Source organism: Diospyros lotus, chromosome 9, assembly GCF_014633365.1.
Source record: "Diospyros lotus cultivar Yz01 chromosome 9, ASM1463336v1, whole genome shotgun sequence".
Classification (NCBI taxonomy): Eukaryota; Viridiplantae; Streptophyta; class Magnoliopsida; order Ericales; family Ebenaceae; genus Diospyros; species Diospyros lotus.
In genome coordinates this window covers 14,185,458-14,210,040 of record NC_068346.1, presented here as the reverse complement: position 1 = coordinate 14,210,040, position 24,583 = coordinate 14,185,458, and the positions used below count along the sequence as shown (strand labels likewise).

The window sequence follows — 24,583 nt, the reverse complement described above, 5'->3', positions numbered from 1 at the left end:
CACGTAATTCAAGTGAGATTAAAATACCGAAAAGTGGGTTTGATAGTAAAATAAATTGCCAAATCAACTGCATGGAATGCCATGGAGTATAATTGGCTATGGAAAATAGTATGGTCTCGATGAGCATTCCGATGTAGGATTTATGGAAGTAAAAGAAATTTAAATTGAGATGGTTTTCGGTACAGCTAAAATACAGTTTCGTTTTATGTTGAAATACCGAATTATCGTAGGAAACTTCTGAAAAATCAACGGAACCCTAGGGGGCTCCGATTTTTCATAACGATCAACTCTAAAGTGGTTTTATGATGAACAAAGGTCCAGTGATGGTGCATGGACCAAATTGTACTTATCGAGTAAATTTAGAATTATTAATTATGGATTTAATGTATTGTAATGCAAATTAATTTCTCGTTTTAGTATAAAATTGCAATTATGGAATTGGCAAATGAAATAGAGATAAAAAGTGAGATTTAAATGTATAATTTATATTATTATATTATAATATAAATTATATATATATGTGTGCGTGCTGTGTGTGCGCCATGTGTGTGCTGTGCGTGCTGTGTGCGCACAGAAATGGCATGCGAATGGAGGCGTTGGGGGCAGAATTGCGGCTTGATGGATTCGATTGTCGTGTGTGCGGGTGTGATGGTGGCAAGCTTCTACGAAGCTTCCTGTCAGCCAAATTGCAAGTGTGGTGGCTTGCCTATATATAATATATAATATATATATATATATATAAATATATGAGAGGATTGAGAGAGCATGGCCGAGAGGAGGGGAAGAAAGAGATGGAGAGTCCGAGAGTGAGAGATCGGATGAGGGATAGAAAGAGAGATGAGGCTGGCCGAAGGAAGCGAGCAGCAAGCGGCCATGGCAGCCATTGCTGCGACGTTGCAGCGAGGCAGAGCGCTGCCAGCAGCACCGTTGCTGTGCGTGGGAGGCCGGGGGCGATGGTGGTGGCCGTTGGGGCGGCCGGTGACAAGCAACGAAGGCGGAACCGAGGCGGGAGGCCGCTGGGCAAGGCGCGCGCATGGCTGTTCGCGAGTTGCAGGCTGTCCGTGAAGAAGAAGAAGAAACAGAGGAAGAAGAAGAGAAGAAGAAGAAGAAGGGAAGGAGAAAGAAGAAAAAGAAAGAAGAAAGAAGAAAAAGAAAAGAAAGAAAGAAGAAAGAAGAAAAATGGGCATGGCAGGAAGCAGCCGCGGGAGAGAAGATGAAGAAGAAGGTGAATAGTGAAGGAGGAATAGAAAAATAGAAAAAAAGAAGAAAAGAAAAGAAAGAAAGAAAAGAAAAGGAAAAAAAAAGAAAATAAAGAAAAATTCTGAAAAATAGATGTATTAATATTTCGGAGATCTTGGTAAGAAAAATGGGTCGGGCACACATTTCGAGGTCAGTGCACACATATCGAGAAAGCCCGAGAGGTTAAGTTAAGGTAAGTAAAATTTTCTAAAAATTTTTAATAAATTAGGAAAGTTATTTTATGAATTGTTATAGTGAAATAATTGAGAAATATTTAATTTAGATTTATTGAGGAAAAATAGGAAGAAATAGGAAAAAAATAAAGAAATTGCAAGAAATTATAAAAAATAGGTTTTAATACTTATTTAAATAAATATGATGATTAATATGCTTTGAGACTTAAGTTGAAGTGACTTGTATGAGTTTTGATGTTGGCACGTAAATCGAGATGATGCACGTAAATCGAGATAGTCGCACACTTGAGGTTAAAAGCATGCTTCTCGAGGTTTAAACAAATTTCAAAGGTAAGCTAGTTTTCTCAAAACTTAATTTATTTATGAAAAATATTTTTTGAAAACGTGCCCTATTGTTTGAATGAAATGCCTATATGTTGAAATGATGTATGTTTCAAAGTATGTTTTGGCATGTTGACATGTTATGTTACGATGCGTTTGCACGTAGGTGCATTGACATGTTTTTGATGAGATGCATACATATATAAACGTTACCATCCATCATGCATTGCATATATTTGAGAGTACGGACAAGCAACGTCAGCTCAGGCCGGTTTGTAAGTTATTACGTCTGCTCAGGCCAGTATGAAAGTTGTTAAAGGCTTGTCGGCTCAAACGGCCAAGTGGAAAGGACATTGTTGCATTTTGCACTCACGCATGCAAATTTTTAAATGAATGCTTACTTAGATGATTCATTATCTAACTTGGGTTTTGCCCCTAGAATATTCAAACATTCCAGATGGAGATTGTAGCAGAAACGAAGATGAATGAGACCTGAAATGACACTTGGCAAAGTGCATGATGAAATGAATGTTAACGAAATGTATGATATGTAGCCTATGTATTTAAGTTCTGCTACTTTGTTCTCTGAACGTTTTGAAAGTCCATGATGTAAGATATGATTTATGATTGAAGTTTAAGGAATGATAATGTATAACCCTATTTAGGGTTAATGTTTGTTGAGAACTTATGTTATGTATTAAGTTATGTTGAGAACTTATGTTCCATTAGTGAATAACCTTGTATTATGGATTAAGTTCAAGAAGTGATGATGTAAGAGTTGATTTATGAACAATGTTAAGATGTCAAGTTCGATTCTAGTTTCCACATTTAATGTATATGATGATTCTCTTTAAGATAAATGTATGCAGATTTTGGGATGGATAAGAGCAATTATATGGTTTAGTTGTAGTTTTAAATCAAAAAAAATTATTATTCCAGAATTGTCCTAGTTTAGTAGCGCCTGAAAAAGCGGGGCGTTACAATGGCAGAGCTAGTCAACAGTGTCCAGCACCGGTCAACGGTCAGTGGTTAGGAGTGTCCACCCGACGATCCATATCAGGACCATACGATAGTATACTCCAACATTACCAAATAGCCGACCACTATTCCACTACTCGATAGCCCTAGCTGAACCATAAATAAACCCAAAAAATTCATAAATAAACTCGCACATCTAGGAATCTAGTCCCCAAGTCAGGTTCGGCATCATTCTAAAAGGACTAGGGACAACACAAATCTCCATAGGCACATAACAAATAAAACTCTAAAAGTCCCAGATTTAATTTAAATTAAAACAAATGAATAATAACTCAATAAATAATGCTAGACGCCGAATTAGAGTAAGGGAGAGGATAAAATACAAGAAACCACAGAGTCTCTTATGAGAATTAAAGAATAGGAGGAGAGGGTTAGGAGCTTACCTTTACACGACCATTTCTTGCCTTTATTGCACTCCCGCTGCGAAATAAAACGTTTTCTTAACAATAAATAATAATAACTTACATTAAGTAAATTTAACCGTGTAACACGAATAATTTAGCCATATAAAAATTATCAAACATATAACACCTCTAATAATTTTTACCCACATACCTGGTTCCCTTGCATGCCAAAATAATCCCAAAACCCATTTATTTTTTCTTTCTTATTTTTCTTTTCCTTTCTTTTTCTTCTCTTCTTCTTCTTCTTCCTCTTCTTCTTCTTCCTCGTGCCTTTTCCCCTGCGCGCGCACCAGCAGCAGCCTGTCGCGGCCGAACTCCACCAGCCGCCGCCACCTACCTTGTTGGCGACACCATTGACCACCCCCAATCACCGCGCCACCACCAGTCGGCGCCTCTGCCACCGTCAGCCGCACGCTGCTGCCCGCATCGCCCCCTCGCTCAACTGCGAAGCTCGAGGCCATGGCTGCAGCTTCGCTTGCTTCTGCCCGCTTTCTCGCGCCACCGCAAACTGACTCTGCCATCAACCTCGGTCGCAGCTGCTACACCTCTATCGCGACATCTCGAAGCTCGTCGTTGCTGCTGCTTCACTCGGTTGCCATGGCCAAGCTTCACTTGGCCAGCTTCCTGGCCACCGCTACATCACGCCTCATCTGGCCGCCCATCTCTCCCTCTCTCAATCTCTTCATCTCTCTCACTTTCTCTATCTCTCACTCTCTGCTTTTTCCCCCTCTCGGCCAACTCTCTCATTCCAAATATCAGAGATAACACTTAGGAAGCTTCCTTAAGCTTTCTCACGCACACCACCATATATACATATAAGCATATTAATTAATTTAATTTAAATTAAGTTAATTTGATTTATTCCTTTATTATTATTATGATTATTATTATTATCTACATTTTTTGGTACCTTAATTCCTCAAATACCAAAATTTGATAATTATTATTGTCTCCAAAATTTCAAAGTGTTACATTTTGGTTGTTATGAAATATGTTTTTACTGTGAAACTTATTCTTTAATAATTGGGAGAATAAGGTTGGGAAGAGTTTCTTCAAGAAGTAAAATGTTTTTGTTTGACGCACAACATTCACATAGCTAATGATGTCTTCATATCTAATTGGTTGTTGTAGTGATGAGACTACAGTTGAGCACTATTATCATTTTGATGTTTTCAATGAAGCAATAGATTTTGTACTAATAGAGTTAAGTACACAATTTAATAATAAATCATTTGAATCATTCAATTGTGATAATATTTGTATGCTTGTAAAGAACTTATATCCTGAAAATTTGAGCACTCAAGATATTCGTGCTTTGAAATATGAGTTATGGTATTGTGTTCATGATATTATTCCTGAACAAAGATTCACGTATCTACAGTTGCTGAATTGTGCCAGGAGTTGATCGAGAGTAAAATGTTAGATATATACATTATGATAACTAGATTGATTTGTTTTGTATTAACATTATTTGTTTCTACTGCAACTATTAAGCGGTTATTTTCAACAATAAAACTTTTAAAGATGACATTTCATAACAAATGAAATATGACTTTCTTACTGGTTGTATGACACTTTATATTGAAAGAAAACTTGTTCTCACAATTAGGGATGACAATTGCAACCGAAATCGTGGGGAACCGAATCGAAATCGAACCGGTCAACGCGGTTAAAAATCGTTTGACTGGGTAATGGTTTGGTTCGGGAAAAAATCGAACACTATTTCAATGGGTATGGTTTGGTTATGGTTTTCACTAAAACCAAACCAAAACTCGAACCGAAACCGAACCGAATGGTGGGTAACCGAACTGAACCGAATATATATATATAATATATTATATATATAATATAATATGTATATATAATATATATTATATACAACCCTGCCCACTTGAACCTAGCCCACCTGAGGCTAGCCCATCCCAACCCAATTACCTTGCTTGCAAACCATTTTCCCCTTCTCTTCTCCTTCCTCTCTCAACCTCACTCTCACTCTCTCTCACCCCCACTGCCTCTCGCTCGTCCGCCCGCCCTCGCCCTTGTTCTCTGCATGTCTCTTGCTCTCGCTCGCCCTCGCTAAATCTCTCTTGCTCTTGCTAAGGCTCGGCCCCTACTCTCGCTTGCCCTCAATCTCTCTCACATTTTCTGCCTCATTTCTCTTGCTCCTCTGCGCGAGCTTGCCAATCCCCCTCGCTCTCTACATCTCTCTTGCTCTCACTCGCCCTCGCTAGATCTCTCTTGCTCTCGCTAGGGCTCGGCCCCTCTTGCTCTCGCTCGCCCTCGATCTCTCTCACCCTCGCTGCCTCTCACTCTCTGCCTTATCTCTCTTCATATTAATTTATTTTTTATATTTATAAGTTTGTTAGATGGAGTTGACTTATTCATTTCAGATGGATATGCATCAATTTACGAAGAATATATTAATATTGTTGATAAAGATATTAACTTTCGTAACTAATTTTTTTAGCTTAAATTACAATTTAATTATGCACATTAATTTATTGATTTTAACAATTGTGGGTTTGGAAATGTGATTTTATATCTAATAAGTTTTGTAACTTTATGCAAGAGTAAGGTAACTTTATTAGAATTTATTTTTGTTTGTTGTGAAATTATTAAAAAATTTTATGAATGCTATTTGTCTTTGTTTGTTGATATGGATTAAACTAAAAAAACCATGGTTAAATCGAAATCGAATGGTTTGATTATGGTTTTAAATTTTTAAAACCAAATGGGTAATGGTTTGGTTTTGGTTTTAGTAATTTAAATTTGGTTTGGTTATGATTTTGGCAAAAATCGAAACCAAACCGAACCATTGCCAACCCTACTCACAATAGGTATAACTTTCATTGTAGATGAATTTTTTGTTTTAAAATATCGTCGAGCACAAGTTTAGTGAAAATTTATTATACTGACTTTTTAATTATATAAGAATTTTATTACATTAATTTTTTAAAATTTTAGTCTTTCCCAACATAGATTCATAAATTTGCCCCTATAACTACACAACAAATCTTTAGTTTCATCTAATGTGCAAATAAAAAAAAAAAAAAGAAGGGTATATCTCTTATACACGTGCAAATAGAAAAATGCATTTCAGATCGTATTTGCATAGATTTATATTTTTTAAATAAAATAGAAAATGATATTTTTGAATTCACCTTATTGGGAATGTTTCATAATTTCAAAATGACTTATTTGTTTAATCAATAAAAAATATATTAATTATATATTCATATATTTTTATATATTTATTTACAAATATATAAAATAGGTAATATTGTTATATATTTATTCTCGAACTTGGCCTAACTTTAATCAAATAGTTTTAACCCCCAACTAAGCCAAAGTAGGATAAATTTTTACGAGTTCAAGTTATTTTGTCAAATCTATAATTTATAGATAAAATAAAAAAAATATTGTTGTTTTATCTAAAATTGTGGGTCGATATGAAAATCTGAGCAATGAAATAACCACTTTGCTTTTGCCGGATGAAAGTGACAAAAAATCATTATTCAATTGAAAATTATAAAGGATAATAATATTTCAAAATTTTAATTTATATTCTAAAAATAGTAAAACAAAGAATAAAAAACACAAATTATAATAAAATCGATCCTTATATTACTATTCCTTCAAAATTCAGTGTTGGTTATGCGCATTAACGTAAAATTGTTTTCTTATATATTTATTTATTATTTTTTTTGAAAATTATTACAGTATATTTTAGTTACCAAAAAAACACTAAAACATGACTTTTATCTATTTTATTTCACCAACTGAATAACTACTTTGAAATCAGACCGAAATGAATCTTTTAAGTTAAGATTGCCAATACAAAAGTTAATAAAGACCATCATGCAATACAAAACTCTCAGCCATTTTACCAGAAACCCAAACATGATCTCAAATAATCCCACTAGCGATCATTGTAAATAACAAAAACCAACCTCATTCACCTTTAACTCAGGAGGAATGAGTCCTTACGAACTATAACATTTTGTATTAAACGATAAAAAGGATTAGATTAATGGGTCTACGCGAATTTTTCAAAAATCACCTATTTTAGCTTTCTTAAATCAAACACGCTTCATCCAAAAGTTGTTTATCTATATTCAATTCAAAAAGTATTTAACTTGTGTTATTTTTTTTTTTAAACTATTCTCGATATATACTAAAAAAATTTTTGGACTTTTGAAAAATTACACAAACACACTGGGCTATTAAGTATTAATTGATTAGTAACCCACAAACAACCTAAATATCTCAGGCCATCCTAAAACTGAAATCCACTGCTAGCGCCCAAGCCTCACACCCTGAGAACTAACCGCCTAATGGCTAATAATTGCACACCACCACCTAGTCTTCCATATATGTCGACATGCAGCCCAAAAAAGACCCCTGGGGCTATAGCAACATGTAAACCAAACTGATTTTTGAGTACTCGCTCTTAATAGAATGTTGTTACATGATGGTCTAGGCCGTGAACAAACATTGAAATGTGAATTGTATCAATTTATTATAAAATATTTTTTAGGATAAATGTTTGAAATGAAGAGATATAATTCCGACTACCATTTAAATTAGATAGATGTTATACGGTTAAACTTAATTTACGTAATATTACAAATAACCCATCAAAAATTCATATGTCAAATTACTCTTATGCCACACTCCCATGTCTAATACGTCACCAATAATCATGACAAATAGAATCAATACATTTCACTAACTTTATTAAAGAAAAGAAGCCCACAATTCTATTGTTACCCAAAATGTGATTTTCTAACAATATTTACTTCAAACAACACTTACCCATAACTTATGTAGATAACAGATAAAAATATTAACCAACTTCTCAAGTGTTGTCTAATTAGCAAACCAGCAAAGTGAATTCCTAAACCCCGGAGACTAATAGGCTTGACCACCTAATTCCAATTCACTTAATTCGGCCTATGATGATATCATCCCAAGACCCCCAAATACGATTACAATAAAAAAAGTTTTTTTTTTATTTATATTTATTATTTATAACTAAAAAAGAAATTCATCATAGCGCCGTTTAGATACAAAAAGAACACCGTAGCAATACTATAATATGGGTTTTTAATTATTTTATCTAAAAAATTAGGTAAAAAGTCATTACTAGTAACTGCAATGCAATTAACAGGGAAAAAAAGCTTACCCAATCGTGGGCAGTGCAAAATTCATAGATGCTTTTCTAGGTTTTTTGGATGAACTTGAAAGATCCCTGAAATATGATCAAAAGAGGGGAAGTGGGTTGATTTTGATTACTGAAAAGATAATTAGAAATTAATGTTCATGACTGGAAATTGATATTTAAATGATCAACCTTCCCCTTCCAAATATTTATTTCATTTTTTGGGTTTTATTGCTTTAATATTTGGAAGACGACTCCGCCGAGTCTCCGACACAACCACAGTAGAAAACTAAGGAAGAGCGAGAAAGAGGGCAAAACCTACTCGCTTACTTGCCTGCCTGCGTTTATCGGGTGAAGGTAAGAACGCAATCGCGCTGCGATTCGGTTCTTTTTCTCCTCGATCGTGGTAATTTTATGTACTAATTTGCTCCTGTTTTGAGTTTACTTTCAAACGTGCAATTATCTGGTGTTTTCCTCTCGTGGGTTCTCGTGATTTATGAGTATTTTGTGAAATTCCACTGTGGGTACAGGAAATTTGTCTCTTTGGTGTTATTAGGATGCGGGTGTTGACAATTTGTTGTTTTCATCAGATGGGTGTATGGAAATATATGGATCTGGGGAAATTCTTGTACGGTGCTTGGCTGTATATGGTAGGGCGTTATATAGATATATATCTTTGTTGCAAGTAGACTTCTATACTTCTCTTGTTTCAGGGCGGTTTAAGATTTCTCGGTTAATGACCTTCTATATATGTAGTTTTGTCTACTTCTGTTATTTTGCGTTCCTTTATGATTATTAACGGTTTCTATGTTGTGCTATTTGAACGTGGAAAGCTCATTTAGGTGCTGTGAGCTTGGTGATGATCTTGTTATCTATGTTTCTACTGTGCAATGTCAGATGGATCTCTCTCTCGCTCAGCTTTCAGTTGATTTTGAGTAGGAAATAACTTGGAACTGCTGTTCTTTGTTTGTTTCTAAATAGGTGGAGAAAGTCAGGTACTTTGATTTAATTTTGAGTTGGCCTAAATGGATCCAGCGGCTGAAGAGCAATTAGATTTTGGAGATGAAGAGTATGGAGGGGCTCAAAAGATCCAGTATCAGGGAAGTGGAGCAATTTCTGCTCTTGCGGACGATGAGATGATAGGTGAAGACGATGAATATGATGATCTCTATAATGATGTTAATGTTGGAGAAGGCTTCTTGCAGCTGCAGCGTTCAGAAGCACCAGGGCCAACACCGGGTGTGGGTAATGGGGGATTCCAGACACAGAACACTAGTCTTTCCGAAACTAGAGCTGAAGTTGCAGGAACTCAGCAGCCAAGTGTTCATGGGGTTGCAACTGAAGGGAAGCATTCAAATCCTGGGATCCTTTCTCCTGAGTCAAAAGGGGGGCTGACAGCTGATAGGGGACAAGTGGGAACTACTGATATTGCTCAAGCTAGAATGGTTCAGGGGATAGCTGATGGTGCTCAAGTAGGACATATGGCATTTCGGGGGCCAACACCTATCCCCAACAAATTGGGGATTGATTCTACTAAAATGTCAGGAAAAATGGTCCCCGAGTCTGCTCCATTGCCAAACCCTAGCACGGTTGGTCCTAGAAGTGTTCCACAGATACCACCTAATCAGGTGGGCATGAATCCTAATGCCAATGTGAACCGTCCAGTGGTTAATGAAAATCCTAGCCGACCGGCTTTGGAGAATGGAGGAACCATGCTCTTTGTGGGAGAACTACATTGGTGGACTACTGATGCAGAGCTCGAGAGTGTGCTATCACAATATGGAAGGGTAAAAGAGATTAAGTTCTTTGATGAGAGAGCTAGTGGCAAATCAAAAGGCTATTGCCAAGTTGAATTTTATGACCCATCTGCAGCAGCTACATGCAAAGAAGGAATGAATGGTCATGTTTTTAATGGGAGAGCTTGTGTAGTGGCCTTTGCTTCTCCACAAACCATAAAACAGATGGCTGCTTCTTATATGAACAAAAACCAAGTCCAGCCTCAGTCTCAGTCACAGGGAAGGAGGCCCGTGAATGATGGGGTGGGGAGAGGTAGTGGAATGAATCAACCTGGTGGAGATGCAGGGAGGAATTACGGGAGAGGGGGGTGGGGACGAGGAGGTCCTGGGGGTGGACCCATGAGGGGAAGAGGTGGGCCTATGGGAGCGAAGAACATGGTTGGAAACACTTCTATTCTTGGAAGTGGTGCTAGTGGAGGAGCATATGGGCAAGGCCTTGCAGGTCCCCCTTTTGGCGGCCCTCCTGCCGGTTTGATGCCTCCTCAGGGTATGATGGGTGCTGGTTTTGATCCGACATATATGGGTAGAGGAGCAGGGTACGGGGGCTTAGGGCCTCCATTTCCTGGGATGCTTCCTTCATTTCCAGCTGTTAATGCAATGGGACTTGCTGGGGTGGCTCCTCATCTCAATCCTGCCTTCTTTGGCAGAGGAGTGGTTGGTAATGGAATGGGGACAATGGGGCCCACTGGAATGGATGGGCATCATGCTGGAATGTGGACTGACACAAGCATGGGCGGGTGGGGAGGAGAAGAATATGGGCATAGGACTAGAGAGTCAAGTTATGGTGGCGAAGATGGTGCTTCTGAATATGGACATGGAGAGGGTAGCCATGAAAAGGAAGTAAGGTCAAATGTGGCTTCCAGGGAGAAGGAACGTGGTTCTGAACGTGAATGGTCAGGAAATCCTGAGAAAAGGCATCGGGATGAGAGGGAGATGGAAAGGGACCGGTATGAGCGAGATCACAGGTACAGGGAGGAGAAGGATAGTTACAGGGAGGTCCGGGACCAGCGGCAAAGAGATCGTGACATGGGCTACGAGGATGACCGTGACAGGGGACAATCTTCGTCAAGATCTCGAAGTAGGTCTAAAGCTATGCCAGAAGATGATCGCAGACGATCAAGGGATGCAGATTATGGGAAGCGGAGACGCCTTCCATCAGAGTGACAGAATCAAGTATTTGATTCTTCTTAGAGAGGTCCTTCTTGATCTGGCCTCTAGTATTCTCGCTACTCCATGTCTCTTCATCTGGTTGCTAGAATGCATCTACCATCACTATTTCTGGTTTGATTGGCCCCACATGCAGAGCATAGCTTCTGGACTGAAAACGTAAGTTCTGCTTGTGTGGGTCAAAGTAAAATAGTTCCTGTTTGCTTTTACTGCCTTAAGACCTAATTTTATGCAACATTTGCAGTGAAGTCTAAGATGCTTTATTCCTTATAATTGCCCTACTAAGTGGATTATGCTTCGGAGGTTGGACTGTTAATACCCCGAAATATCTATTCTCCTTTTGTTGGTATTTCTTGCACTAATTTTGGGAGAGTAATTCTTCTTCATGGCTAGTTGACCTTGGGATCCTGAAACCTTTTGTTATTTTACATGATTGCTTGAGTTGGGTTTCCTTTTATTTTCTCCGTGTTTATGGTTTTCCCTTCTGCTCAGTGAAATAATTAACTACTGGTAGATGGATCAGCCTGGAATATTTTCATGACTGTTGCAGTTTCCTTTATACTCTTAGCCCACTAAAATGTTTGAATCTATGTGAGATCAGTTAGAAGCAGAGAAATTCAATTCTGTTTCTTTGGTTGGAAAGATTTCTATTATGTTTTGTTAGTGTTAAATCTGTGTGTATTGGTGTGTCTATGCATACATACATGTGTACATGAATTTTGTTTTACCTTTTTGATTTGAGTGAAACCCACTTGGAGTACGCTTGCAACTTTTAAATCACCATTTTCGTTATAAATTACTTTCTTTCTCGTTGATTTGTTAAAATATTCCCTAATGGACTTTACTTTGGGGCATTTAAAGTTGAAAACAGAATTTCTGAGTTTTATTCTGGGTTGGTCTGCCATGGCAGGCTATGAGGAAATCTTCTGTGAACAGCCAAGAGGAATACATTCTTTGTTAAATAGCTACTAGTTTTTTCATCTGTTTTGGTCCAGGAGAATGACTATTCAGCTTTTATTGCCTCTCTTGACTTATTTATGGCAGTTGAATATTTCTTCCTTGTTAAAATTTGCTCTAGAAAATAAAAAATAACTGAAGTAAGCGAGATGCTTGTTTAAGTGTCTCTTTTTTCTTCAGAATGTGGAGAATTCAAGTGTCCATGTGTTTTATGATTGCCATGGTTTCCATCTGCAGCAGGACAAGTAATTTAAGACTCGACTTGAACAACTCTACTGTTTATAAATATTTAAATTGATTTGCAGCTTTGATCTGATCTTAGATTTTCAACTGTATCTGGTTTCAGTTGGAATCAGTTACTTTTTGTTTGTTGAAACATGTTTTCTTACAAGTCTTTGAACATACTTTCTGTGAGTTTTATGTGCTGGAAGGTCAATGTGTATTGACAGTGCTGTTTAGCTTTAGTAGCTATTGTATTATAGATATATTGTTGAGGTCTATGCAATGGAAGGGCTAAGAATTTTATGCTCTTATTACCTCTTAGATCTGCCATCTGTCCTTTATTCTTTTTGCAACTGGTCAATGAAGAATGAGCGGTTGTTTTAACCTGAATGCTAGTCATTGATTGAACACCCAGTTGAAATATGCCCAACTTGCATTGCTCTTTCTGGTGGACCTTTCCTCTGCTGTCTTTAGAATCTCAATCTTCTCAATTCCACTAATGTAGTCTTGTTTTCTTCTATAATGAGTGTAGAACTAGTAGCCTCCTTCTTGGTTTTGGTAGGAATTTCTTGAGCTTGGCATCCATTCTCTTATGTGCTTCAGTTGGACCGTCTGAGGATCTTCAAATCCTTTGTGGACAAAAGGACAAGAAAACTTGGAAGGGGTATAGTGAAGAATAGATGTGTGAATTAACATAGTTTGTTTAGTCGTGGAAAAAACCGCTGATGGTACTAGTGAGGAGCGCTTGAGGTATGAAGTATAAGATATACGCTTCCTTGCAAGCAACTGTACATTGGGACAAACATCATCGACATATATAGACCTTGTGGGCCCATGTTTCATTTATATGGATTTCATATATGCATGTATGTGGAAAAGTGGGAAGGTACAAGTTGAAAGTCACATGATCCTTGCAAAGATTTCCATCACCCCATCATGCATAAAGTGTTTGGGAACAAATATAAAACATCAAAACTAGGTCTTTTATGTTGGCACTTGTCATAACTGACACAGCATACTTTGGATGCATTATAGCTTGATGGTTCATTAATGTCAGAAATTAAGTGGGATGTGTCAACTTGATAAAGCCTTTCTTAGGATCTTGTTTCCTTACAATTTACAAATTTAAAGTATCATGCTACCTTTGATTTAAGGACTGAATTCAAAATATGCATTCTTGTGGTATGGCTGACAAAAGTGTCTATTATGCCTAATAATATCAATGGAATTTATATAGAGCTTGATATCAACTCATGATTCAATGCTCTTTGTAATATTCTATTCATGACAATCAGTGGTTGGCATATTGCAAAGTCTTCATTATTACGTTTTTGACTTTTGACATGGGGATTCTTTTATCGTCATCAGGGAGTGAATTGGCAGCTTTATATTTTTTGTGATTGAATCAGCCTAAGTTGATTATCTCAAGGAGGATGGGCTATGTGAGCTGCTTTCCCTGGATTTCTCTGAAAATCTGTTGGTCTGCTATTTTGCTAAAGAAGGCTTAAACATATTACCTCTCATTTCTTTTCCTCAAAGCACTTTTTTTGCTCCTGGAAGAAAATGTTAAAAGTATCCAATTATTTTACTTTTGAATAAGTGAAGGATAAAGGAGTTAAGTGCTTGGATGCAACCACAATCCCTGCCAGTGTTCGTGCAGATCACTTTTTTCTTCTTGTGAACTGGTTTTGTTGTATTAAATTCGCTACTGATGATGACCTGTGTCTCATCAGTGTTCTGTACAATTTGTGTAAAAATTATGAGGTCCTTGCTTGTAAATGTTTGATCTCTTGTATCAAAATATGTTTGTTCTTTCTGTTGGGAGTCTTGTTAGTTATCAGTACTGTGTAACTTGGATTCACCATTTCAATTGTAAGTGGTCATTGCTGAACTCGAGAAGTTTTTGTTTCTCGATGGTTCTTCCTTCAAATGTATTACATCTGGATCATGTAAAGCGCAAGATGCAGTTTTGATTGGGGACAATTTTGCTGTATGCATTCCATGATTCCTATATTCAGTAGGGTTGTGAAAATTTTGAGTTTCAGATTCCATGTAAATTCAACTTTCTAGTTTGTGGTCTTCCTTTTGGTGGAGATGAGCAATATCATTCTTGATGGTGGTACAGATTCTTCTATTATCCGCTTGACCGTATCATTCTCCTCATTACGTCCTGCTAATGCTTTGGAATGAAGTTCCTGATCATTCTACAACAGTACAACTTATGTTCTGGTTTGCTTCTGATCTTTGATGCTCGGTACTGCTTGATATTTCTGGGGGTCAATATTTTATAACATTATAGTTGTTATTTTGTTTTTGGTTCTATCTTTTGTTTCCATTCAAGGGGTTTTTTATGTTTATGCTGGCCCTAGATGCTCTTTGATTGAAATGTTAACTTATGTTGACATTCTTCTACCAGATTGTTTGTTGAATGGGCTGTGGATATATATTTTTTCTATATGCTTATGTTGACAGAGTTCTGCCCGCTTTTGCCATCCACTAATCTAGTGCCTTTTTTAATTATTAAAAAATAGATTTTTTCCAAGGTTAACTACCTACTGATTCTGTTTGTGCTTTTCCCTTTTTTTTTTATTCTACTGTAATATTTATTATGAGCCTGATATGATGTTTTCGTTAGTTATTAATAGAAAATTATTTTTAGATTTTAGAAATTTTACCAGTAAAATGACACTCACATCATAGCCATGCTGGATCGATTATATATTTGCATTCACAGCTAGCTGGTATGAGCTGTTCCACGCTGAAACGGATAATCTATGTCAACTTGGGGTTTCCACAGTAGATCTTATCATATGGGTTTCAATATTCTACCAAACAGTATTAACCTATCTTCAGTTTTCTACATTTAAAACATTTTATTCTGTCGATTATCTTTATTTGTTTTACCTTTTCTGTGCTGCTCTACATATTGTTTTCTTACTTCAGCATACCCTAAGCAGTTATATTTCAATTGTGCTGTTTAACAATCTCATTAATATCACAAAATTCATTAATATCACAAAATTTCAATTGCCAGACACAACGTAGCAAATTTGTATTGGCACCTAATTTGAAAAATTAATTTAAACTTTAACAGTGAACTTGCTTGCCTATCTGTAATGTTGTGCCCATATTTAGATGAGACACTTTGGTAACTGTCTTGCTGTAAATTTTGGATGATAACAGCTGCTCTACGCCTTATTCAATTTATGGCATTTTTATTGCTCGTCTGAGTGATGAGTTGGAATGATAAGCTAAGGCATAAGAGAGAAGAAAAGCATTTTGTCAAAGAAGATAATCTCTGTATATGTGCCTTCATTGGCACGTTTTGTTGAGAAGGTCTTTGCCTAGCAATGTGATAATCCCTGTTAGCATGTGTGAATCTCAAATTCGAATTACTAAAGATACATGCTGCTAAAATTACCAGAACAGACTTTCCTGTTATGGTGTGTCGTCCTGGAAAAGCATAATGCTGCAGGGGCCTTCAGCTTTTCCTTAGGAGATTGTCTAGGAGATGTATGCCTGCCACTTCTTGTTCGGTGTAGGGGGCTCCTCCACCACGCAACTGTTTGGTCATAGTCCTGAGCTGAACTTGGGAATGACCCTGGTTAACGTATAAGAGGATGTTCTTTTTCTTCTTTTTGTCCTGATTTTATGAGTGGGGAGTCTATTATTATGGTTATACTGTTTCTTGGGTGGGTTATTTGCCAATCTGAACCCCAAAACTCTGGCACGATATTTTCTTTGATCACACAATCTCAAAAGCAGGAAGTTGAGTTTGAAAACATTGTGCTTTGAGATCAATGTTGATGCCAATATATTGTGATTAGGGTTCATGTGTTATTATTATCTGGTCATTGTTTCTCATGCTGTGCAGCATAAGAGAATCCCAAAATTGGGTACACCTCAGTGAATGTTTTTTAGTTTTTTTTTTTTTTTTTGCTCGGTATATTGTATCTTTTAGTTCTGAATTCACACCTTCCCAGCTATATATGGATTTGGATGTTGAATTTTTACTTAATGTTGCAACTCTGATACAGAGAGAGGGCTAGAAAGAGTTGCGTTTCTTGAGTTTGAGTCAAGGTTATGAAGTGCTTTATTATTCTGTCATTTTATTTTTTGAGTGTTGCTATGCTGTTCTTGTGGAATTTACTATTTAACTTGTGCTTATACAGTGGGGGAAGTTAGACCTTTAGATGCTTAATTGTGGTAATGGCAAGAACTTGTGGGTATGATTCTTTGATGGGTTTTTAAGGTAGTAGGTACCGTCTCTATTTCTCTTTCTTGTGGTGTTATGCACTTGGAGAGGAGTAAGTGCCTGAGAGGGATGATGATGTTCTGGCTGACTCTCTCTCTCTCTCTCCTGGTCATTTTGCTCTCTCCCTCTCTGCTTTGCTGAATTTGTGTAGAATATATTATTTTTACAAAAATGTTTGCTTTTGCTAACTTTGGGTAGAGGAGACTGAGCATGCGGGAATTAAAGGCTTGAATTGTTGGTATTGTGGGTAATTTTAGATTTCTTGGGAGTGATTTTGAGGCCAGGCCAATCTGGTTGTGCTTAGTGTAACAGTCCTCCTACGTGAATGATATGAATGTGTGTGTGTGTGTGTGTGTGTAAGTGGTACAGGTTCTTGTAGTCAAAACTTGTTTGATGAAGTAAACAGTTTTTAACCTTAATTATTGAGTTTGGATTTGGATAGTACTCTTTAAGTTTAATTTTGATTATTATTATTCTGGAAACGCTAATTTTACCTGTTTGTCCCTGTAAACGCTTTATATATTAACTTGAAACTCATTAGTAATATTTTCTTCACATAATTATAATTATGACTATTTGTTTTTTCTTGGCTGAGAATTATGATTAATTTTAAATAATAGAGTTGGATCATATCAAGTTTATGGGTCGTCTCTTTTAAACTTTTGGGGTATATTCAATGTTTAATTCCTTACAAAAATAACCTCCTTACGCTCGCTCTTTGCAATTTTATGGGTAGTCTTGATAATTCATACAATTTTATATCAATTGTATGATAATTATATATATGTAAGATGTTTAAATTTATTACATCATCATTTGATCTAATGTTTTATATCTTTTAATCAAAATAATTAATTATATACTTTTAACGAGAATATACATGGATTTATTTAAATTTCTTATAATTAATATCATATTTAACTATTTTTCATTTATTTTTTTGTCTATCTTTTTTCTCATTAATACAAATATATTTGTTCTGTTTTATCCATATTTTTCATAAGATTAAATATTTATTTTAAAATTTAAATATATTAAAAGAGTTTAAATTTCGTTGTTTAATTTTTTTTTTTTTTTACAACCTGTCCTTATTTTCATTTAAAAAAAAAAACATTCGTTAGGTTATTAGTAGATTATGTTAAAACTCATTTGGCACGTTAGCAATTTATTATTGAATATTGAATTTAATCTCATAGAAAATTACTTAAGATTATTTGTTCTTCGTTTATATGCTGATGCTAAATATTTTGTGTTTCTTATAATAAATATATAATATTTTTAGCGACAAATGAGGTTATTTAGAAGTTCAAAATAATATAGAATAAGTGCATATTTTAAGAAAATAATATATGTTAATTATTTATCTAAATTCATAAATACTTTTTTTGGGCCATTTAATTTCGATAAAATTGAAAGATGGATTTGATTCTTGGAATAGGATGAAAGAGAGAGTGAGAGAAGGTTGAATTTGATCGACATATTATGTTGTTCGTATCGAATAATTCTTATATTGCTTGATGTTGTTTATGGAGGATGAGTGTGTAGATCTCACACCTCTCGTAGAGCAACATAAGAATTGTTTAATGTAAATAATAGAATAAAATTGTGGTTCGTGATTTTGATTACTGAAAATTAATGTGATTTAGATTATTCAAAAGATAAGTGAGAATTAATTTTAATGATTGAAAATTGATATTTAAAAGATCAACCTACTAAGGCATGAAAATGCATAAGAGGTGCTGTTTCGCGTTTCCAAATCATTTTCAAAACGCAAATTGTTTCTCGTTTCAAACCCGAAAATACTTTTTTTTTTTTTTTAAAAATATTATTATTTTCTTATTTTCATTTCTATTTAAAAAAAAAAATTCATTTTGGATTCCATTTTCCGTGCAAGAACCTACAACCTTCCTTCCCCTTCCAATATTTTTATTTCATTTTCGAGTTTTATGGCTTTAATATTTGGAAGACGACTCCGCCCAGTCTCCGACACCACCCCACCACCGTAGGGCAAAACCTCCTGCTCGCTTTCTTGCCCCTCTGCGATTATCTGCTGAAGATAAGGTGAGACCGTAATCGCACTTTGATTCGATTCTTCTTCTTCTTCTTCTTCTTTTTCATTCTGATAATTTGTATACTGATTTTCTCCTGTTGTGACTTCACTTTCATATTGATGTGCAATTATCTGGTGTTTTCACTCTCGTGGGTGTTCGTGATTTATGACTACTTTGTGAAGAAACTCCACTGTGGGTATTGGAAATTTGTCTCTTTGGCGGTGTTGTTAGGATGCGGGTGTTTGACTATTTGTTGTTTTCGTCAGATGGGTAAAATGGAAATATGTGGATCTTGGGAAATCTTTGTAGTGCTTCGCTGTATATGGTAGGGCTTTACATAGATATATATCTTTGTTGGAAGTAGATTCTGTAGTTCGCTTGTTTCAGGACGGTTCAAGATTTCTCAGTTATTGATATATGTGGTTTTGTCTACTTGTGTTCTTCTATGTTCCTTTGTGATTATTAATGGTTTTCTTTCTTGTGCTATTTCAACACGGAAAACACATTTAAGTGTTGAGAGCTTGATGATAATCTTGTTATCTGTGTTTCTTCTGTGCAATGTCAGAGGATATCTCTCTCTCTCTCTCTCTCGCTCGGCTTTCAGTTGATTTCGAGTAGGAAAGAACTTGAACTGCTGTTTTTCTTCTGTTTCTAAATAGGTGGAGAAAGTTAGGTACTTTGATTTAATTTTGAGTTGTGGCGTACATGGATCCGGCGGCTGAAGAGCAATTAGATTTTGGAGATGAGGAGTATGGAGGTGCTCAAAAGATGCAGTATGAGGGAAGTGGAGCAATTTCTGCTCTTGCGGATGATGAGATGATAGGTGAAGACGATGAATATGATGATCTCTATAATGATGTTAATGTTGGAGAAGGCTTCTTGCAGCTGCAGCGTTCAGAAGCACCAGGGCCACCTCCGGGTGTGGGTAATGGGGGATTCCAAAACACAGATTCCAGTCTTCCTGAAACTAGAGATGAAGTTGCAGGATCACAGCAGGTAAGCATTCATGGGGTTGCAACTGAAGGGAAACATTCAAATCCTGAGATTCATTCTCCTGAGTCAAAAGAGGGGCTGACAACTGATAGGGGACAAGTGGGAACTACTGACATTGCTCAAGCTAGAATGGTTCAGGGCATGACTGATGGTGCTCAAGTAGGACATATGGGATTTCGGGGGCCAACACCTATCCCCAACAAATTGGGGGTTGATTCTACTAAAATGTCAGGGAAAATGGTCCCCGAGTCTGCTCCATTGCCAAACCCTAGCACGGTTGGTCCTAGAAGTGTTCCACAGATACCGCCTAATCAGGTGGGCATGAATCCTAATGCCAATGTGAACCGTCCAGTGGTTAATGAAAATCCTAGCCGACTGGCTTTGGAGAATGGAGGAACCATGCTCTTTGTGGGAGAACTACATTGGTGGACTACTGATGCAGAGCTCGAGAGTATGCTATCACAATATGGGAGGGTAAAAGAGATTAAGTTCTTTGACGAGAGAGCTAGTGGCAAATCAAAAGGCTATTGCCAAGTTGAATTTTATGACCCAGCTGCAGCAGCTGCATGCAAAGAAGGAATGAATGGTCATGTTTTTAATGGGAGAGCTTGTGTAGTGGCCTTTGCTACTCCACAAACCATAAAACAGATGGATGCTTCTTATTTGAACAAAAACCAAGTCCAGACTCAGTCTCAGTCACAAGGAAGGAGGCCTATGAATGATGGGGGGAGAGGTAGTGGAATGAATCAACCTGGTGGAGATGCAGGGAGGAATTATGGGAGAGGGGGGTGGGGACGAGGAGGTCCTGGGGGTGGACCCATGAGGGGAAGAGGTGGGCCTATGGGAGCAAAGAACATGGTTGGAAACACTTCTATTGTTGGAAGTGGTGGTAGTGGAGGAGCGTATGGGCAAGGCCTTGCAGGTCCCCCTTTTGGTGGTCCTCCTGCTGGTTTGATGCCTCCTCAGGGTATGATGGGTGCTGGTTTTGATCCGACATATATGGGTAGAGGAGCAGGCTACGGGGGCTTAGGGCATCCTTTTCCTGGAATGCTTCCTTCATTTCCTGCTGTTAATGCAATGGGGCTTGCTGGGGTGGCTCCTCATCTCAATCCTGCCTTCTTTGCGAGAGGAGTAATCCCTAATGGAATGGGGACGATGGGGCCCACTGGAATGGATGGGCATCATGCTGGAATGTGGACTGACACAAGCATGGGTGGATGGGGAGGAGAAGAATATGGGCATAGGACTAGAGAGTCAAGTTATGGTGGCGAAGATGGTGCTTCTGAATATGGACATGGAGAGGGTAGCCATGAAAAGGAAGTAAGGTCAAATGTGGCTTCCAGGGAGAAGGAACGAGGTTCTGAACGTGATTGGTCAGGAAATCCCGAGAAAAGGCATCGGGATGAGAGGGAGATGGAAAGGGACCGGTATGAGCGAGATCACAGGTACAGGGAGGAAAAGGATAGTTACAGGGAGGTCCGGGACCAGCGGCAAAGAGACCGTGACATGGGATATGAGGATGAAAGGGACAGGGGACAATCATCATCAAGAACTCGAAATAGGTCTAAAGCTATGCCAGAAGATGATCGCAGGCGATCAAGGGATGCAGATTATGCGAAGCGGAGACGCCTTCCACCAGAGTGACAGAATTGAGCATTTGATTCTTCTTAGAGAGGTTGCTAGAATGCCTTGCCTCTAGTATTCTCACTGCCTTTTGTCTCTTCATCAGGTTGCTAGAATGCATCTACCGTCACAATTTCTGGTTTTATTGGCCCCACATGCAGAGCGTAGCTTCTGGACTAACAAAGTAAGTTCTGCTTGTGTGGGTCAAATTAAAATAGTTTTTCCTGTTTGTTTTTACTGCCTTAAGACCTAGCTTTTTCCAACATTCGCACTGAAGTCTAAAGATGCTTTGTTCCTTTCAAGTACTTTACCTACTGGTTTATCCTTTTGGAGGTTGGACTGTTAATGCCCCAAAATATCATTCTCGTTTTGTTGTTATTTCTTGCACTAATCCACTTTTGGGAGATTATTTCTTCTTCAGGGCTTGTGACCTTGAGGTCCTGAAACATTTTGTTATTCTACATGATTGCTTGAGGTGGCTTTTTTTTTTTTTTTGGTTCTCAAGTGTTTTTTTTTTTCTGAGTGAAGCAATTAACTACTGCTAGATGGATAAAGCTGTTAAGTTTTTGTGACTGTTGCAGTTTCCTGAATGAGTGAGCAGTTGTTTTAACCTGAATGCTAGCCGTTAATTGAATATCCAGTTGAAATTCATCCGCCTTGCATTGTTCTTTCTGAAGGTCCTCTGCTGGCTTTAAAAATCCCAATCTTCTCAGTTCCACTAATACAGTCTCATTTTCTTCTATAACAAGTATGGTACTAGCAATCACATGCTGTAGAAAATTTTCTATCTTCCGGTCTCATCATTATTGATTTGTATAGGAATTGCTTTTCTTGAGCTTGGCATCCATTCTGTTGTGTGATTCAGTCGGACCATCTGAGGATCTTTAAATCCTCTGTGGACAAAAGGATAAGAAAGCCTGGGAGGAGTATAATGAAGATTGGATGTGTGAATTAATATAGCTCCTTTAGTTGTGGCAAAAACCACTGATGGTACTAGTGAGGAGCACTTGAAGTATGTAGTATAAGATATAGTCTTGCTTGCAACCAACTGTACATTGGGACAAACATCACTGACATGTATAGATTGTATTCATTTGTATGGATTTCCTATATGCAGTATGTGGAAATGGGAAGGTAAAACTTGGAAGTCAGATGATCCTTATAATTGTTTCCATCACCCCCCTCTTGCATAAATTATTTGGGAACAAATATAAAACTTCAAAACTAGGTCCCTTTTTTCGCACTTATCATGTCTGAGACAGCATACTTTGGACACATCTCTGATGTGAGATGTAAATTTCTACCTCTTAGGCACTGTAGTTAGATAATTTTTAATGTCAGAAATTAAGTGGGATGTTTGAAGTTGATAAATCCTTTCTTAGCATCTTGTTTCCTAATATATTTAAAGTATTATGCTACCTTTGATTTAAGGATTGAATTCAAAATATGCACTATTATGGTATGGCTTACTAAAGTGTCTATTATGTTAAAAATATCAATGAAATTCATATAGAGCTTGATATCAACTCAAGATTCAATGCTCTATGTAATACTCTATTCATAACACTCAAATGTTGGCCTATTGCGAAGTCTTCCTTAATAAAATTTTGATTTTTGACGTGGGGATTCTTTTATCGTCATCAGGGAGAGAATTGGCAGCTTTATGTTTTTTGTGATTGAATCGGCCTATGTTGATTATCTCAAGGAGGATGGGCTATGTGAGCTGCTTTCCCTGGATTTCTCTGAAAATGTGTTCGTCTGCTAGTATGCCAAACAAGGCTTAAACATATTATCTGTCATTTCTTGTCCTGAAGCACTTTTTTGCTCCTGGAAGAAAATGTTAAAAGTATCCAATTATTTTACTTGTGAATAAGTGAAGGATAACGGAGTAAGTGCTTGGATGCAACCACAATCCCTGCCAGTGTTCGTGCAGATCACTTTTATCTTCTTGCGAACTGATTTAATTGTATTAGGTTCATTACTGATGATTACCAGTGTGTCATCAGTGTTCTGTAAAGATTTTGTAAAAATTATGAGGTCCTTGCTTGTAGATGCTTGATCTATTGTATCAAATTTTGTTGATTCTTTTTGTTGGGATTCATGTTAGTTATTAGTATTGTATAGCTTCGGTTCACCATTCCAATTGTAAGTGGTCATTGTAAATCTCGAGAAGTTTTTGTCTCTCGATGGTGCTTCCTTCAAATGTATATACATCTGGATCATGTAAAGTGCAAGATGCAGTTTTGTTTGGGGATGATTTTGTTGTATGCATTCCATGATTCCTTCACTCAATAAGGTTGTGAAAGTTTTGAGTTTCACATACCATTGTAAATTCAACTTTCTAATTTTTGGTCTTCCTTTTGGTGGAGATGAGCTGTCATTCTTGGTGGAGGTACAGATTCTTCTTATATCTGCTTGACTATATCATTGTCCTCAAATACTTCTGGCCTAATGCTTCGGAATGAAGTTCCTGATCATTCTACAACTAATGTTCTGGTTTGCTTCTGATCTTTGATGCTCAGTACTGCTTGATATTTCTGGGGTAAATATTTTATAACATTATAATTGTTATTTTATTTTATTGTTTTTGGTTCTATCTTTTGTTTCCATTCACGGGTTTTTTAAATTTATGCTGGCTCTAGATGCTCTTTGATTGAAACATTAACTTATTTTGACATTCTTCTACCAGATTATATGGTGAATGGGCTGGATATATATTTTTTCTGTATGCTTCTGTTGACAGAGTTCTGCCCGCTTTGGCCACCCACTAATCTAGTTTCTAAAAACTAGATTTTTCCAAGGTTAACTACCTAGTGATTCTGGTTGTGCTTTTTCCTTATAGAAAATTATTTCTTAGATTTTAGAAATTTTACCAGTAAAATGACTGTCAAATCATAGTCATGTTGGATCAATTATTATTTACAATCACAGCAAGCTGCTCTGAGCTGTTCCATGCTGAAACGGATAATCTATATCAACTTGGGGTTTCCACAGTAGATCTTATCATATGCATTTCAATATTCTACCAAACAATATTCTCCTGTTATCAGTTTTCTACGTTTAAAACATTTTATTCTGTTGATTATTTCTATTTGTTTTACCTTTTCTTTGCTGATCTGCATATTGTTTTCTTACTTCAGCACACTTTGAGCAGTTATATTA

The 24,583-nt window shown here is 36.9% G+C and overlaps 2 protein-coding genes across 8 annotated transcripts; both read left to right on the top strand.

Moving 5' to 3' along the window:
- The first annotated feature begins 8,485 nt into the window (after positions 1 to 8,485).
- On the top strand, positions 8,486 to 14,511 carry LOC127809978 (uncharacterized). Of its 4 annotated transcripts, none has more exons than XM_052349190.1 (3): positions 8,486 to 8,714; positions 8,948 to 9,007; positions 9,339 to 11,733. In XM_052349190.1, the coding sequence occupies exon 3, from the start codon at positions 9,383 to 9,385 to the stop codon at positions 11,315 to 11,317; it is 1,935 nt and encodes a 644-aa protein (XP_052205150.1). In that variant the 5' UTR covers positions 8,486 to 8,714; positions 8,948 to 9,007; positions 9,339 to 9,382; the 3' UTR covers positions 11,318 to 11,733. The 4 variants fall into 4 exon arrangements, 3 of the variants coding, with proteins under 3 accessions (XP_052205150.1, XP_052205151.1, XP_052205149.1); XR_008025319.1 differs by lacking the exon at positions 8,948 to 9,007 and adding an exon at positions 13,868 to 14,511 and having other exon boundaries at positions 8,488 to 8,714; positions 9,339 to 11,479; XM_052349191.1 differs by lacking the exon at positions 8,948 to 9,007 and having other exon boundaries at positions 8,486 to 8,763.
- Positions 14,512 to 18,658: 4,147 nt separating this feature from the next.
- On the top strand, positions 18,659 to 23,717 carry LOC127810439 (uncharacterized). 4 transcript variants are annotated; one of them, XR_008025449.1, is made up of 4 exons: positions 18,672 to 18,815; positions 18,988 to 19,130; positions 19,465 to 21,605; positions 23,066 to 23,717. XR_008025449.1 is itself a non-coding variant. In XM_052349929.1 (2 exons), exon 2 carries the CDS (start codon positions 19,511 to 19,513, stop codon positions 21,440 to 21,442), a length of 1,932 nt encoding a protein of 643 aa, XP_052205889.1. In that variant the 5' UTR covers positions 18,659 to 18,815; positions 19,465 to 19,510; the 3' UTR covers positions 21,443 to 23,050. The 4 variants fall into 4 exon arrangements, 1 of the variants encoding a protein (XP_052205889.1); XR_008025448.1 differs by lacking the exon at positions 18,988 to 19,130 and having other exon boundaries at positions 18,659 to 18,815; XR_008025450.1 differs by lacking the exon at positions 18,988 to 19,130 and having other exon boundaries at positions 18,699 to 18,815; positions 19,371 to 21,605.
- Positions 23,718 to 24,583: the final 866 nt, after the last annotated feature.

What these genes read in the sequence shown, in the direction of transcription:
- LOC127809978 (XM_052349190.1), top strand. Translation starts at nt 9,383, where the DNA reads ATGGATCCAGCGGCTGAAGAGCAATTAGATTTTGGAGATGAAGAGTAT.
- LOC127810439 (XM_052349929.1), top strand. Translation starts at nt 19,511, where the DNA reads ATGGATCCGGCGGCTGAAGAGCAATTAGATTTTGGAGATGAGGAGTAT.